We start from the raw sequence: 18,104 nt of genomic DNA on the forward strand, positions 1-18,104 counted from the left end.
TGCTTTTGGAATACCTGGTTTGGGCTTCTCTGAAGAAAGCAAAAGAGATTTGTATAGTCATCAAACTTGTCTGAGAACCTTATAGAAATATTGATGATGAAGAAATCCAAATCATGAACACGCCCCCACTCACACTTCTGGCTCGTCTATTGAGAAATAATTTGTCTTTTTCTCTTTAAATCACTGGTAGGGCCCTATCTTCTTGTATTCCCAATCAGAAGAAATTTTCTTTTGCTTCTTGTTTAGATTTTTCTTAGGGAAGGGGGTGAAGAGGGAGAGAGAGAGAGAATCTCAAGCAGGTTCCACGCCCAACACAGAGCCTCATGTGAGGCTTGATCTCACAACCCTGAGATCCTGACTTGAGCTGAAATTGAGAGTCAGATGCTTAACCAACTAAGCCACCCAGGCACCCAGCTTCTTGTTTTGATTTTTAAAAATTTTGTTACATGTCATCTATTAATACATTTTCATTGTAAAAACAATTATTACAAATAACAACGGAGTTCCCTGTGATTACTATGCCAAATTCTGAAGTTCTCCTCTACCTTATCACAACACTTCCCACTCCTGGTAACAGCATTGTTGGTGGTTATATGTGTATCTTTCTAGATCTTCTTCTAAGGGTGTGTGTCTGTGTGTAGTCTATCTTTGTGTGTGTGTGTCTGTGTGTGTGTTGTTTTAGATAATATTATACAAGTACCACCATACTGTGGATTTCTTTTTTTCACTCAATAATACACCTTGGGGATCTGTTAGTACAGAGATCTATTCCATCCTGCCATGGACTGAATATTTGTGTTCCCCAAAATTCAGCATAATCCCCAGTGTAATGATATTTGGAGAGATGGAACTTTGGGAGGTAATTGGGTCATAAGAGGGGAACCCTCATGAATGAGATTAATGCTCTTATAAGAAGAGACACAATAGAGCTTGCTTCCTGTTTCTCTGCTCTCTGCCACAGGAGGATACAGTGAGAAGACAGTCATCTGCAAACCAGGATACTAGATTTCACCAGACACTGGGTCTGCCAGCACCTTGACCTTGGACTTCTCAGTCTCCAGAACTTCAGAAATAAATGTTTGTTCTTTAAGCCAACCAGTCTATGCTGTATTTCTTGCACCAATCCCAAATGACTAAGACATTCTTTTTTATTTCTTGTAATGGTTGCATACTATTCCACAGTATTGGTATACCATAGTTATGCAGGTGGTTTTAATTTTTCACCATAGGCTACCTCTGCTTGATGAAGAGTCTTGAAAAATCTCTCAGGGAGTGAATTCTCCTAAGTTAAAAATGCAAACTCCATTCACTTTAATGGAAAAATGTTTATATATTTCTAAGCCTCCAAATCATATCCATTTGTCCCATGACATCAAATACCATTAAAACAGACACAACTACTTCTATAGTTAACATTTCATAATCTAATTCAACCATTTTCTCATTAATTGCCCTATAATATGGCTGTTTCCAACCTCTCATTCAGTATTCACAGATTGTACATTTAAGACTTTGATGGATTTGTTCAAATAATTACTGAGCACCCACTATGTGTGAAGCACCAGCTTTGGGTACAGAGAATATGGTAACAGACAAAAAAAAAATCTCTGTCTTATGGAATTTATATCCTAGTGCAAGAGGCAGATAATAGACAAGTAAGATACAAAGGATGTTAGCTAGTGATACATCTGAAGGAGAAAAAGACAAAGCCAGGAAAGGGAATATGAAATATTGGGAAGGTTGCAATTTGACCTGGAGAGACCTCACTGACAAGGTGGCTTTTGAATAAAGACCCAGGAGAAGTGAGGGAGGGAGCTGTGAGTCTGTCAGGAACAAAACTATCCCACACACCAGTGACAGAGGTGCCCTCTAGGACTAAATCATTCTTTCTGACAGAAATGGCCAAAGTCTTTCAGCCCTGCAGTTCATCATTTGGTTTCTTGTCCTTTATCACATTTCCTAGCCATGGGATTTTTTTTGTTTGCAAAGATAGCAGACTAGAGTTTTCCTGCAGAGGTGTCAAAAAAGGCAATCAGTGTTTTCAGTGAGAAATGGATCATCCAATGTGAGGTTTATAACATGAGGGAGAATGGGATGTATAGGTTGCCCACCTTCTCTTGGGATTGGAGGTGTCGGCAGGAAAAATGTGGTTAGACTTCTGGCAAGGAGATTTGTGGAACAATTTCTCTCTGCCTGAAGCCACAGGATAGGAAGAGGAGAACCCAGATATTAGCTGGAGGAGGACTCAACCCAAATGAAAATGTCCTTTTCAGGACCAGGTCTTTGCTTGTCGGTGGGCTCTATTATTTTATATACTGCCTGGACATAAATCCTAGCTCTTCCAATTATTAGTTGGATAAACATAGAGATTATTCAATCTGAGCTTCATTTTTCACCTGTAAAATGGGTATAATAAAAGCTATCTCATAAAATTGACATTGGGGATTAAATGAGATCCTGGAGATAAAGTGTCTGGAACATAGTAAGTACTCAATAACTAAGAATGTCGCCACCGCCACCACCACCACTACCACCACCATCATCATTTCTTGGGCTTCCTAGGGAACAGCACCAAGGCCAAGACAAGAAGGTATGATGTAGCACATCTTTAAACCGTTTATGAGGATCTCACAGCACCTGGTACTGAAGATCCAGCTAAACGGCTGCCTAGATAAACCGATAATCTTCAAGACAACATGAAGACATCCTGGTGCTCCAGGCAGGCAGGAGAGGGTTAAGGATTTTCAGGAAGGTGGTGATTTACAAATGGGTTTCCCTGGCACCTGGGAAGGGGGTTGGTGAGGAGAAGGAAATGAAGCCATTTTAGGCATTTCAAAGGCACCCGTGAGACAGGATGCTGTGTTGATGGCCAGGAAGCTGCTTGACATAAATGTCTGTGAAGCAGTGTTGTGGCCAGCCTGGGGTGAGAATAATCCAGGGGTGACCTTGCATGGCTTCATTTTGTGTCTCTTTAGTCCCCAGTTTGTTCTCAGTTGCATGGAAACAACCAAAGCTGACAACAGAGTCTTTCAGCTACAAATCCACCTCACGGTGTAAAAGAGAGCTAAACATATAAGGTTCAGATGTCTCTAAAAATAGCATTACGTTTCTTTTTGTTTGGAGGCTGTGTATAGTACGTTAAAATGCTAGCTTGTCCGGTCAAACTGTCCTGGGTTTGAATCCTGGCTCTGTTTTACTAGTTGTGTAATGTTGGATGAATTATATAATTTCTCTGGGTCTCGGTGTTCTCATTTGGGCAATGGAGATTATAATAATAATTATCCAATAGGGTAATTACGGAGATGAGATGGGACAATGCTCATAAAACACTCAGCCCGGTGTCTGGCACATAGTAAACACATATTAATTATTATTATTATTGAAATCTTTTGGATGGATTATTTTATGATGAGATCAACAGGGAAAGGGTTATATAATCTTAAAGAAAGGGGAAGGAGTGATGCGGAACACAGAAGCAGGACTGTACAAGCTGATCCCGGGAAGGAGGCACTTACTGTCAAAAAAAAGGAAAAAAATCCTGAGAGAGAAAAAGGATAAAGATGGCAGAGACTCAAAGGCAGAGGCTTAGCTTTGCTTTTTGCCAAGGTTCCATCCATCTGGCCTTGGCTTCAACGTGGGCTTTTTGCTCCAAATGACAGCTCTAGAAGCCCAGTGGTGAAACCCAGGGCAGGGAGATAGATCATCTCTGAAGCACCCTAAATTCTGTAGTCAGGAAAGGCATATAAAAATGTACATATTATTCTTTTGAAGTATAGAAGTCCCCTGAGACCAATAGGAGAGACAGGCCTGTCAAGTGAGTCAGCAGTGACCACAGGCAGACATAATCCCATTGCTTTCTGGTTGACAGCTCATGCAGAGAAAAACATTCTCTGATCCACACAAAGGTAAATGTGGCTTCAATCCCAACACAAAATTCTAACTGTAATCATCTTCTATGCCCAGTCGATGATGAATGAACCCAGATGCCAGAAATATCAGGACCACCACCAATACATTTCTTACCATTGGGTTGTAATAGCTTAATCATCGCTAATGGTAAGATGCTCAAAGGGCAGGATAACTCAGGTTACCTTCAGATCTAAGCAAAACAAAACAAAACAACAGAATGACATCTTTCCTCACATTTGTTTAATAGTGGATATTGCAGCAGAGCATCTATTATGGGTGAACATACAGAAAATGAGAACCAACCCGAATAAGTCATAAGAGATCTAGAAAAATAAAACACATGGTGAGCCACATGATTTTTTCTTCTTTAATGTGAAAGAAGGGTGGCTGGTCTGAACCCACTCCTCTAGCTTTTTGAATTCTAATCAACTGTAAAAACAAGGAAAAGCTGCAGCTCTAAAACGGATTTTCGGTATGATCTCTTCTGATGTGTCTTAACAAACACAATAATTTAAGAAACCAAGTTGAAGCCTGGATCTGAGTTTTCAGAATGTGGGACATGCTTCAGAGGAAGATCAAAGGGCAATTTTTACATTACAAAAATTAGCTTGATGAAGAAGAATAACTGCTCTTATAAAATGAAACATGGATTGAAAACATGTATTATGATCCTCACCATCTGTTCAGCATATACTTTATCATCTGTCTGTCTATCTATCATCTTTCTCTATATATATGTATATTTTTTAAGGAGAGAAATCTGTTTATTTTACTTTTTTGCTAAATTACTTCTCTAAGCCATTATTCCTAGACCTCTGGGATGGCTTTGATTGAAATCTGCCTGCTTTCATTTCTGATTTAAGTGCAGCATGGCCAGTCTACGCAGAAGGTGACTTTCCAGACAGGTGAGCTCCTGGGTCAGCTGATTTCTACAAAGCACAGGAAATGCTCTCATTTCTGTGTTCAGACTTCCACCCTATATTTAGCACTTTCCTTTAGCCCACCTGAGGCCAGTGCTTCTCCAGCCCCTTGGATCCCTGCTGCCGAGGTCCATGGCTCCTTAGCTGGTGTTGCTGAGGCTCCTGCATCCTGCACCCCCACCCCCACTCCTGCCACCATCTCAGCTCATCCCACTATTCATTTAATCATGAGCATGATGTGCAGCCCAGTGTGAGACCCAGAGAGAAGATGGAATTCTGTTCTCGGTGGGATAGAATATTTAAGCCTAGGCCTCTGCTTTAAGATTTGGGACTCAATTTTACCCTTTAGAGCTGCATGTATCAATACCCCAAAGCAATTTTTCTTGGATGCATTTTGCTTTGATTTGGAAATATGCTTTTGATGTTTTTATATTTAATAAGGCACAGGCATAGGACTACATTCATTATTTAGACTAGAACTTATTTTGCACTTGATGTAAGAAAAAAAGCTGGTACACTTGTTCAGGGTAATTGCATAGAGTGAAATGAACCCAATTTATGTAAAGGATTATTGAAGGGATACAAAACATCCCAAGTAAGCCTGCTAAATCATTCATTCAGAAACTGATTGACGTTTGCCCAGACCTGGATCCCGCACTTTGCTAGGTTTTAAAGCAAAGCAAAGAAGCAATTATTTAAAAGTGATGATGAGAAACAGCATTCTTGAAAGAGAGCAATCCTGGAGGATGGATATATTTTAAGTGATTATTCTCTCTTAAATAATGTAATTCACAGACCATTGAGCAAGGCCCCAGGAATCAGCTCTCAGCCTATGTTTCTACCTGGCAACCTTTGATATTCTATCATTGAAAGATATGTAAGTGCAATGTAAATAATGTCAACTATGTTTTTAAAGGATAATTATCTCTTTTATTCTGCAGATTCCTGTTTCATTTTGTGATTAAAAATGTTGCTATAAACTAAATGGGTGCAGTTGGGCTTAAAGTCTATTTCTGGGATCCTAGCTCCTTTGAAACTACTTGGTCCTATTACATTTCCAGTTAACATCTATAAATTCGTCTGATGCTAAAAAATCTCATGTGAAGAAACTGTAAATCTAAGCTCTTTCGTCTGCTCTATACACGTAACGTCCAAAATTTACAAAGAGGTAAAATCAACATTTTCATTAGTTAATTGTTCTCTCGACTTATTATCAGAAACATTTCAGGCAATCAGGAAGCAAGAGGGGGAAAGAAAGAATCTTTAATTGATTCCTCAGAGAATTCTTTTCCAAATTGTAAATAATTGTTTTTATGTTTTCTATTTGGCTGGTTCAGGAGATACACAAACAAATGCAGACAAATAAAATGCTAATAAGACACAGGATAATATTAAAATAGTCCCACCTTGCCTATATGGGAAAAAGGCTGTCCACTCCATCAGGAGAATTAAAGCAAATGTGAATGAAGGATTTTTACCCTTATAAGAGTACAAGCTTCATCTGCCTTGGAGAGAGCCATGGAGCAAAACATCTTGTGATGATTGATTCCTGTAGGGTTGCTGATGGGGCTCTGAAATAGGAGGAGTATATGAACCCCCACGGCAATGAACTTAGGAGCTCAGGAGAAGTGGCCACTGACAGTCAATGCCTCTCCTGGCTGCAGGGTCTTCTGGGCAGCCTTTCATGGATCAATACACCAGTCAGTCAGTCCATACATTGGTATTTTCTGCCCTTTAGAAACAATGATGGTATTTACCATTGGTGAGTGTGATCTGTGTATTTATAGAATATCTTGCCTCAGATTTAAAAAATGCAGTCTAAGGGTCTCCTGTGTTGAAATCCCTTTAATTTTCTATTTGGATATTTCCAAGCTTTGTAATTATGCTATCATGCACTTATGCTCATAAAAAGTCAAGTTTAAATGGAATACTCTTTAGTACCCCTTTTTTCATATATATTTTCATCCCAAATCTAAAGTTTGGGATCAAAAAGTCAAGGCAATGTGGAAAAATTCAATAATACGCTGAAAGAACATTAAAAAAAAACCCACTAGTTTACTTTGTTCTTCAAATTTTTTTAAGGTTTAGAAAATTCATTAGTATTTTTAAGCATTTTAAGAATTATTATAAACCCTCTTTTAGAGCATCTATCTAGAGTTGCCTGGCTGGCTCAGTCTGTAGAGCATGCAACTCTTGACCTCAGAGTTGTAAGTCTGAGCCCCAGGTTCGGTGTAGAGATACTTACAGTGTTTGTCTCTACTGGGTTGAGATCATGTTCCTCTATTATGAGCACACAGTAGGAGCTCAAAGAAAGCTTGTTTTCAGAATGAGTTACTATAAAGAGATACGTTTCTCTTTTACCATAATAGGTAATATCTATAAGTAGTGTTATCTTTGCCTATGATATTTATGTGACAAAACTAAGTTCAGTATAAGAATTGATTTAAAATAATACTATCAGAATGGGAAATTGAGAGGCGGGAATTTAAAGGATTTTAAAAAAAAGTCTAAGATCTGCTCACGAATTTCAAAACAGCATGCTTGACCAGGAAAATGGAAATGAATACTGGCGACCGAACTTCAAATCAAAGGAAATTATCAAGATAAAGCCATGTACATTTAAATTAATATAAAGAAAACACAATTATTTGTGAAAACCGCCATATACATTAAGAGAAATGGTATTCCCTCTATTGCATTCTTCATACTGTCCGTGCAAAAATTGCTTGTAGAGTCCTCAATGGGGCGTGTGGGGCCAGAGGTGTCAAAAACATCCCCTGAAATGGTATGTATCAAAGCACTGTGACCTGCCTGCTTTTTTAACTAGACGGAGTCTAGGCCAGGTTACGGCTGTGCTTCTGAACAACTGGTCTGGATGTGTGACACCTGCAGGACAGGCAGCAGCAGCTGGAAGGCGTCCTGTATGTACGTGGTGCTGTTGCAGCCCTGGGGAGAGGGAGAAAGGTGGTTGAAGGGTTGTTTCACAGGTCAGTCTTGACAATTCTTCCAATTTGATAACGGCCTCTCTCTTCAAACTTTACAACATCTCGCCCTTAATGCTGGTGCTTAAACCAAATGTAAACCCGCTCCTTTGGATGGACTGACTGCACTTAGCTCTTAATTATCTATATTAACGAGGGGAAGAATGCACTCAACACGAGGCAAGTCCTTCCCATAGACACAGGGGCCACATTGATAGGTGTATGTTCATGACCCAATAGGTCTGGTCTTCCCCATCCTTCTCCCAGACCAAACCCACTGTCCTGAAATAACATGCAAGGCAGCTCCAGTGTGTCCCAGCCTAGAGATGAGTAAACAAGAATGCGCCACATAAAGGTAACTGGAGATATTCATTGTGCAGTTATCCATGGCAAATCCTTAAGTGCTGTCATCCTCCTGTGCACATGTGTTGCTACCCTCTACTTGGTTTGGATATTTGACGTTGCCATTTGTGTTCTCGGGCAGAGAGAACAGTGGGCAGAGAGGCCATTTGATGTTCAGGTCACTAAATCATAAGAACACCCCCCCCGGGGAAATGAATAAACATTTGACCTCATATTCTTCATGACTGACATAGTAAATTAATCTGCTGATGCCTCCTGGGTGGCCAAGGAGACATTTTCTTATTCCCTGTTCTGTCCTGACTGCCTGGCTTTCTTTGTAGCTGTGGCCTCCAGACCTTGCCCCTACTGCTCCTCACCCCTTCCAGGTGACTTCATCCCACCGTGTGGCTGTGTCCTAAACAGTAACCCTTGATGCCAACACTGTGTTACTTTCATACCTTCATAGTTTTCCGTAACAGCAAGGCAAATTTCCCACAAACATATATATATCTATCTCCTTCCCTGACATGAATTTGGTAATTTCCAAACCCTGCACTCAGCAGCTACTTTAGACAGCAAAAAACTACAGTGGATGTGTTGCCCATGTTCAAAACTTAACCTGTGGCTTCAGCTGCATGCCCCGGGGCTACAGATGTGCCAGTTCCTTATAGTTAGGCCCCCCATGGAAAGTTTTCCTCCACCGGCCACAGATAGAACACAGCAAGAATGAAGCCTCTCAGGCCTATTTTCTTCTCTCTTATGGCCCTGCTTCTGGCAAAATCACAGCGGTAGTGGGGAGGCTTCAAGCAGTGTTACAGAGTCCTGGTGAGCCAGCAGGCCAGAGAGTAAGTGGTCTCTGAGGACAGAGCCTCTGGTCACTGACCTGGCCGAGGCTAAACAGTCAACTTGTCACCATTGCTAGTCCTAAACTTAGACCCAGCAGAACCAAAGGTTATCGGGAATGGAGAGAAGCGCCCATTTTTACAAAAATCACCACGGAGCAAGAATCCCTCATTGCAGCCAATAATCACAGTGTTAAATCTGGTGTCAAACTTGGCAGCAGAAATGTGCTTCTGCCGGAGGAAACAGCAACAGAAATAACGTGCAAGCTTAGCATTTCTCTTTATAATCAGGGATTCTTGAAAATTAGGTATTGTTGCTTCATGCAAGGGTTTACAGCTGGTTGGGCTATACAACTGTACTCAAAAAACACTGTTGATGGTAAGATTTAGAACTGCAACAACACTTGCTGCCTGGGGAAAAAAAAAGTAGCTCTAACATTTGCTTTGATTCAGAAGCACTTTCTCCCTTGGGGGCTACTTACCTCTAACAATACACTGTTGATCATGGGGTTAAGGACCTCAGCCTTCTTGTTGCTCTGTGGAATCAAAAGGATGAGATTGACTGATTAGGTGCTCATACTATAAGGCTTGTCACATAAAATGTCATGCTGGCTTTGAAAGAGGAAGGAGAGAAGTGGAGTGCTTATTATAGACCAGGTTTCACATTTGGTGCTTCTTCTATATAGTCTTATTTAATTTTGACAGCAATCCTGGTAGGTAGGTACCATGATAACCTTAATTTAAAGATGAGAAACTAGGAATCAGGAAGGTGGAGTAACTTGTTTAAGGTCACACAGCTAGACATTTAAACACAGACGTTTTTAACTATTGACAGCTTGTAGCACGTCTGGGATTATGGGGGCGGGGGAGTGTGAGGCTGAGTTGTACAAGTACAGGATTGAGTCGTGTCTCTACTTGAAATGTTGATGTTTTGTTCATCATGATCTTTTTGCATTCATTTTCATTTTTAAAATTTTTACATTAAAACATCTATCTAGATGACTGATGTTTCTTTGTCTTTTTGGGGAGCCTGGGGGCAGGGTAAACTCTTAAATTTTGTGGGTGAGTTAAGTCCCTTACTTGCCCACCCTAGTTAGACCCAGCCCCCTTATTTTCTTTCTTGTTTTAAATGCAAATATAGGTACTTGGTTATAGGGCATGTCTTCCAGATTAGCAGCAGAAATAACACAGTCTTTTTTTTAAAGACCTTTTTAAATTCTTTTTTAAAGATTTAATTATTTATTTTAGAGACAGAGGGAAAGAAGCATGTGCTTTCTTTTGCATGCCAGGGGTAGGGAGGGGCAGAGGGAGTGGGAGAAAGAAAATCCTCAAACTGACTCCCTGTTGAGTGCAGAGCCAGTGTAGGGCTTAATCCCAGGACCCTGAGATCATGACCTGAGCCAAAATCAAGTGTCTATGCCTAACCAAATGAATCAACCAGGTGTCCCCAAATCAACACATTCTTAAATATAATTTATAGTCAGATCTGCAAATTCCAGTTTGTAACACATGAATATATGTAAAGCACAGAAATACAGAGCCTGATATTAAGTAGGTCTTCAAAAAGTGAGAGCTAGTGTTAGTATCATTATTATTATTTCCACTACTAGTCTATCAATCAACACTCTTCTCCAAGTGTTCACTTTACTCTTAGACAATAAATAATTAAAGGGACTGGAAAGAGAGAGGGCAAGTTTAATGGGCTGGCTTTCTTTACTGTACCCAGAAGACTTTATGGTAAACACAAGTATACAGATGAAATACATCTTTCCAGAGCAGCACACTTTCAATGACACCACTCTACTGAGGGCAGAGTAATGTCTTATGAGGGAAACCATAATGGAGTCTTGGGGAAAAACGCTTTAAAAACCCAGTCATTTTAGTAACTAACCAGAAAATCCATTATGGTATTTGCTTTCACGTTTATTTGATTATCAAAAAACCTCTAAAATATAATCAATATGAGGGCAATAAAATGACATTGGTTTTCAGAATCAATGAGATGTGCAAGCAATTTAAATGGAGTCTGGAGAGTAATATGCACTCATTAACTTCAAGTTATGAATAATGGCTGTTTTAGAGAACAGCAACTCAACATAAATGATTCATCCTAGCACAGGATCAGGGGTATTGTTGTGATGGGACGGCATTTCAGTAAACTCTGTTCAGCTTTAGCTCTTTCTTTCTTCAACGTGGTAACTTGTTGTCTTTTGGATTTTGTGTACACAAACATTTGCACACAATACAATATATATGTGTGTATGCAAGTGTAAGTCCAAGTGTACACCCAATTGCTAGAACCTTGCTACTCAGAATGTACACCGTGGATCAAGAACATTGTTCTCATCTGGGAGCTTATTAGATATACAGAATCTCAGTCCTCATCCCCAGCCTACAGACTCAGAACCTGCCTTTAACAAGGTCTCCAGGAGATGTGCCTTCACATTGAGGTTTGAGAAGCACTGCGCCAGAAGACAATATGTCAAAAGAAATGGGAAGCAATACTGTGAATATTACCCATGAACATAAATAAATGAATGTTCAACATGAATCATATATAACATATGACACACACACATACATCCTCATCACTAGATAGCCATAGAGAAACAAAAAGTTGGCCATCTGTCTGCTGGGCAGCTGCCTGGGAGGTGAGAGGTCAATTGAGAGGCCGGGGGGAGTCAGTCGCCCCTCTAGGTCTCAGTTTCCCACCTAGTGAACAGGGGAAAGGATGAGAAGAGGGTCCAGAGAGCCTTGGGCAGCTGGGTGGCTGAGGCTGTCTCATCTTGATGAAAACCTCACACCTCTCTGTAAACCTGGCAGTTACACCAAAGTCCACAGGGGTGGGTTACCCAGACAACACTGAGCACATAAATGTATTTTATCAAGCCTATCATATCAATGAACTTCTATCTCCCCCTTCACTCTGCCTACGTACAATGAAGCTCTTATTGCTGAAGCCCCCAAATTATACAAGTATGAAAACTCATGCTTTACAAAATAGGAGAAGCAAACTAGATTCCTTGACAACAGAATGAATAAGTGGTATGTAGTTCATCCCTAATTAATTGAGTTGCTTATCTGCTGACAGGCAGGTCTGCAATCATTTCCACTTCTTTTGAGAACTGCCCTTAATGAGTGGGGCTGAGGAAGTGCAGCCCCACAGCCAGGTAGGTCTGCATGATATGATGCTGTCCCCAAGTCACTACAGGTGACCCACACTGATGAGCCTTTCAACCTTCTCACCCAGGAACCCAGAATCCGAATGGAAAGACATGGGGTCCGGGAACTGCTACAACTGAGTCACATTAACGGTAACACTTTGGCGAGAGAGGGTATATGTATTCTGGTGCTGGGTCCCACAGCTTCTCCCATTCCTCCACTGCCTTTAGTAAAGTCCCTTTTCTGCATAGATTACATAGATTTCTCCAGATTATGGGCTGAATGGTGTCATCCCAGAGAGATACACTGCAGTTCTCACCTCCATGACACCAGAATGTGACCTTACTTGGAGATAGGGTTAGTCATTGCACATGTGATTATAAGATGAGGTCACACTGGTCAGACCTGAATCCAATACAAATGGTGTCCTCAGAAGAGAAATATGGACACACACAGGCCTAGAGGGAGGATGATGTGAAGACAGATAAAGAGATTACAGTTAGGCTGCCACAAGCCAAAGAATGCCTGGAGCTCCAGCGGCCAGAAGAGGCGAAAATGATCCTCCTCTAGAGGCTCCTTGAGAGAGTGTTGGCCTGCCCACGCCCTGACTTCAGACTTCCAGCCTCTAGAAGTTTCTGTTTCTGCTGCCAGTTCATGAGACCTGTCATGGCAGCCCCAGCAAACTAAAACATTCGCAACCCCCAAAGGCCAGAACTCAAACAGGAAATAAAACCTGCTGTTCCTCATGGCAAGGATCATCTTTACCTGCCCTTGCATTGAGGGCCTTAAAAGAAAAAGTAGAAAGGTTAAAAAGGAATATTTTCCACTTGTCTTCCCAATCCCACTAAAGGGGACTTTCTGAAGAAACTGTGACTGGTTTCTGAAGAAAATAATAATCAGAAGTCACACCTCCAAACCAACGCGAAACCTTTCAAAGTTGTTCCCTTGAGAACAGAGCCGCTTACGCTAATTGGTAAATTTTTTTCTTTTCGTTAAAGCTGAAGTGTAATAATCAAGGAAAGAAACCTCTCACCTCGGGGAGCCCACAGGACAGGCTCTGAGGGCAACAGTGAATGTGAATATTCAAAATTATTTTAATAGGGATTCTTGAATTATGTATCACAGATATTAAGTAACAAAAGGAACTTCTATTTGACTTTTTAAAATCACTTATTCAATATTTTAAAAAATATTTTATTTATTTATTTTTGTGGGGGAGGAAAGGGGGAAAGGGCTGAGGGGAGAGGGAGAAGCAGATTCCTCTGCTGAGCAGGGAGCCAGAGGCAGGGCTCAATCCCAGGACCCTGGGATCACCACCTGACCTGAAGGCAGACGCTTAACTGGCTGAGCCACCCAGGCATCCTTTGACTTCTTTTTAAACAAATAAAATGAGGCCCAGAAATGTTCCAAAACCCACCTAATATCTTGTAAGTCAGAGATGGCAGTGTCAGAACTAGAACCCTCGGGAGTCCATCCTGACACAAAGCTCCTGGCCTGCTTTTAGTGGACATCATGGCACAGCTTCTGTTTATGGAGCTATGAAAGAAGGCACTGCATCCTGCCCTGCTCCTCACAGTTCCTCACAGACCCATCTCCCATAAAAGAATCAGTATTATAAACTTACCCCAACAGTGGTTAAAAAATTCATAAACTTCTTTGATAAGGAGGCCACTTCTTTACACATCGCAGTAGTTAATCTGAAAGGAATAAAAAGGGGTTGGGAATTTTCCATCAGATCAAATAATTGAACCATCAAGATAATTACTGATATTGATACCATATTCCATTTAAAAGAACACACACAAGTTTTAGGATGCTCTGTAGAAATGTGTTCCTCAACAATCTTCCAAGATTCACAATCACAGTTGATTTGAATCCTCGTTTTCTCTGCATGTATAATTAACGAATAATCACCTAATTCACCCTACTTCCTTTTAGAATCAAAAGTGTATGCAGGAAAATTTGAGCCTTGAGCTCCATACATTTAGAGGTATAAGCCTCTTGCCAAGTAGCTTTTCTCTAGCTTTTGGTCATTTTGAAATAATAAGGAGCATTCACTGAGGTACTATGTTAAGTACTCTTATATGCACAATCATATATAATCCTCATAGTGACTTTATGGATTACATTAATATCTCCATTTTATAGATGATAAAACTGGCATTTAAGAAAGTTATGTAACTTTTTTTTTTTTTTAAGTAGGCCCCACACCCAACATGGGGCTTGAACTCATGACCATGAGATAGAGCCACATCTCTACTGACTGAACCATCCAGGCACCTTAAGAAGGTTAAGTAACTTGCTTAGGACATGCTGGGACAGAGCTGGGATTCAAACTCAGATGTCTCTTGATTTCTTGATTATGTTTTTATTAGATGCCTCATAATAAAGATCCTGCAAAATCTGTTTGAAGACTTAAATCAAAACTTCAAGTTTATTCTAGCCATTTGACTTGTAGGACTTTACCCCAAGAAAAGAATGCAAGACCGGCACAAATATTTAACAAAGCAGTGTCTGTTATGACATCACAGGTGATGACAAAAACCAAAAACAACCCAGTTAATGTAACAATGTACTGTTTTCTTTTATAATTAGTATATATGACTTTTATGAATAGTGGTTAAAATGCTACTAGGAAAACAGTAACTCCTAATCAAGAAAAAGATCTAGTAAAATCAGTAGAAGTAAGCTTTCTTTTGATAAATAGGGGTTCTAAGTTATGTACTTAGATTTATTGAGTTCTATCTGTCCACCATTCCATCCATCCATCCATCCAATCATGCACCTAAAACTTAGCTGTAGAAAGAGTCAGGAGTAAGGTCCAGGGATAGCCCAGAGCCATTTTTGTCTATGTCCTTGGGCAGGTGGGTGGAAAGGCACTTATTATACAGACAAATGTGAGGTCTTGTTACCTTTTGCTCGTGGCAACTTGGTAAGGTTGAGACAATCTGGACTGGACATCAGAGGTGCTAAGAGTAAGGTCCTGCTATATACATGCTTAGAGACTTCTCAACATTCTCCCTTTACAAACAAGTGCCACATACATAAAAGAGCACTTAGATGTTTTCCTCAATACTTTAAACTTTTCCTTCCTTTTCTTCTTCCTTTTATACACTGAAGTAAGTACATATTCTTCCTAAGTCCATTAAGTGCAGGATTGTACGGTTTTTATAATACCTTTCATTTTGGGGGATGCCTGGATGGCTCAGCGATTGAGCACCTGCCTTTGGCTCAGGTCGTGATCCTGGGGTCCTGGGATCTAGTCTCACATAGATCTGTCTGTGTCTCTGCTTCACTCTCTGTGTCTCTCATGAATACATAAAATCTTTAAAAAAATATCCTCACATAGGGAAATCTAGACTTGTAAGACATCCTTCCAAGTGAGGAGAAGTGCTACCAGTAGGACAAAGATGCTAACATTGACTTTTTGGAAGGTTCTTTGACTAAACATTTGCTCCCCAATCTACAAGGCCAAATGCAGTAATAAGCAAAGACTAGTTAGCTAGCAAAGCAAATGGGTGTATTGAGATGTGTGTGCCTGTACTCATATATTTTTAGGAGGCTCTATTTTGACTTCTGTGTCTGTGTAGTAACGAGAAGGTACTTGGATCTGTGCTAATTTTCTATACCACGGCATACAGTCATGCGCGTAAAGTTAACAGCTTGTTTTTCAGCTCCATACCAACTATTTTAATATATGCTTCATACCAACTATTTTCATGTATATAAGGTTACACTAATACACATGACTATTTCACTAGATAAACTAATGATAATGGCTACTATTTGTTGAAGAATATAACATATGACAGCACATATGCACACACACGCAATCCACAGGGAACTGGCTTACATCAACAACCATCACTGCCAGAATTCAGAATACGCAAAGCGGTATAAGTCGCATCCAGGTGTTCTTTCTCTATTCTTGTAGTACGTTAAAAATGCGATTTCCCTTAAAGGTCTATGCTTCTAAGACTTCGATCTATGAAAATAAACACTTACCTTTGAATGATGTAGTGTGTCTTTCCTTAAATCTCTTTTTTTTAAATTTTTATTTATTTATGATAGTCACACAGAGAGAGAGAGAGAGAGAGAGAGAGAGAGAGGCAGAGAGAAGCAGGCTCCATGCACCAGGAGCCCTATGTGGGACTCGATCCTGGGTCTCCAGGACTGCGCCCTGGGCCAAAGGCAGGCACCAAACCACTGCACCACCCAGGGATCCCCTTAAATCTCTTCATAAATCCTAGTTAATTATTATTATTCTTGCTAACATGATTCAGCTAAGAATCTTATGACTCCTAAGAGACTCTATTTCCTAAGATGACCACAGAACAACGTTACGCAAATCCAGAACTCGTAATTTAAATCTTTAGAAGCCCAGGGTGTGTGGGTGCATGTGTGTACTGGTGTGTGTGTGCATTTGAATGGCTCGTGTACATAAAACTGGAAAAATAAGAATTAAAAGTAACATTTACTTTATCAGCACTCTTGCTTGGTCCTGCGCTGGTTTTTCCTCTTCTTGTCCATGAAGAATTAATTCTGCTACTTTATGAAGCTGCTCGATACAGCGTGCTGTTACTTCTGCCAGACTTTCGATGGATAGCATATATACTTCCTGAAATAGATAAATGCAAGTAAGACAATTATTCACCGAGCGGAAGCTTTTTTAAAAGAAAAAAAAAAAAAACCTGTGACACAGGGCACCTGGCTGGCTCAGTCGGTAGAGCATATGACTCTTGACCTCTGAGTTGTGAGTTCAAGTTCCACATTGGGGATAGAGTTTACTTAACAACAACAACAACAACCCTATAATGTCAAAAAAAAAATGTAATTCTTGAAAAAAATGTCCTGAAAAGTTTACCCAAAGATTATCTGAGACTCTTCTAAGTAAAAATGCTGCCATCAAATGCCAGTGCTTCCAGGTCCCAGGTGACATGCAAGCCTTACAGCTGTGTCCCTACTTCTCAGAGCAGTTCTGCACACACTACAGGCAGGTGCTCAGAAGGGCAACCGAATAAATAAACCTCAATGGCCATTTGTCCTTAAAGTGACAGGATTTAAAAAGTTACTTTCGTGGGGCACCGGGTGGCTCAGTCGGTTTAGCATCTGACTCTTAGTTTTGGCTCAGGTCATGATCTCACAGTTGTGGGATTGAACCCCTCATCGGGCTCTACGCTTAGTGCAGGGTCTCCTTCAGATTCTCTATTCCTCTCCCTCCACTCACTCTCTCTCACAAATACATAAATAAAATCTAAAGAAAAAAAAATAAAAAGTTACTTTCTCTAAAATGGAAATTCAATGTAGAGATGAAGTTATTGCAAACTCATTTGTGAACACAGGCAGGCTATAAATTATGCACACATAAATTTATTAAATTACAGATTAAAAACTATGGCCGTGAAATTTTTTGGAAAAAAGCTTCAATTACCTCATTAGTTTATGGGGCATCAATACATTTTATAGTTACACATTTGTATATCAGATGGAATTTTATCCTAATGATAAATCAACTATGTTCTTAAAGATCTTTTTTTTTCCTTCCAATTATCATCGTGAAGCTCTGGAGAAAAACTACAATATCTATGCTAAGTCCTGAATTGTCTTGGCACTGAGAAATTTTAGTGTTTATCACGTTAATCCTCGTATTTCTATACTGTTTGAAACAGGGTACAAACGAAAATGAAATGGTTTCTGCTCACTTGAAATTCAGCTAACAAAACTAAAGTAATATTACCGCTCTTTAGGGGCACCTTGGTGGCTCAGTGGTTGAGCGTCTACCTTTGGCTCTGGTCGTGATCCTGGGGTCCTGGGATCAAGACCCACGTTGGGCTCCCCGTAGGGAGCCTGCTTCTCCCTCTGCCTATGTCTCTGCCTCTCTGTCTCTCATGAATAAATAAATAAAATCTTTAAAAAACATATTAGTGCTCTTTAGGTGGCTAATCTCC

The 18,104-nt window shown here is 40.2% G+C and overlaps 1 protein-coding gene across 4 annotated transcripts in view; it reads right to left on the reverse strand.

The window, feature by feature from the left end:
• Positions 1-4,127: 4,127 nt before the first annotated feature.
• FAM114A1 (family with sequence similarity 114 member A1) overlaps positions 4,128-18,104 on the reverse strand; it is a 70,264-nt gene continuing 56,287 nt past the window's right edge. For all 4 annotated transcript variants that reach the window (XM_072737879.1, XM_072737878.1, XM_025997670.2 and 1 more), the window contains exons 11-14: positions 16,635-16,774; positions 13,781-13,853; positions 9,477-9,530; positions 4,128-7,775 (exon numbers count right to left, since the gene is read on the reverse strand). In XM_072737879.1, coding sequence (XP_072593980.1) covers positions 7,674-7,775; positions 9,477-9,530; positions 13,781-13,853; positions 16,635-16,774 — 369 coding nt within the window. In that variant the 3' untranslated portion in view covers positions 4,128-7,673. The remainder of the gene's footprint in view (positions 7,776-9,476; positions 9,531-13,780; positions 13,854-16,634; positions 16,775-18,104) is intronic.

This window comes from Vulpes vulpes, chromosome 14 (assembly GCF_048418805.1).
Source record: "Vulpes vulpes isolate BD-2025 chromosome 14, VulVul3, whole genome shotgun sequence".
NCBI classification, from domain to species: domain Eukaryota; kingdom Metazoa; phylum Chordata; class Mammalia; order Carnivora; family Canidae; genus Vulpes; species Vulpes vulpes.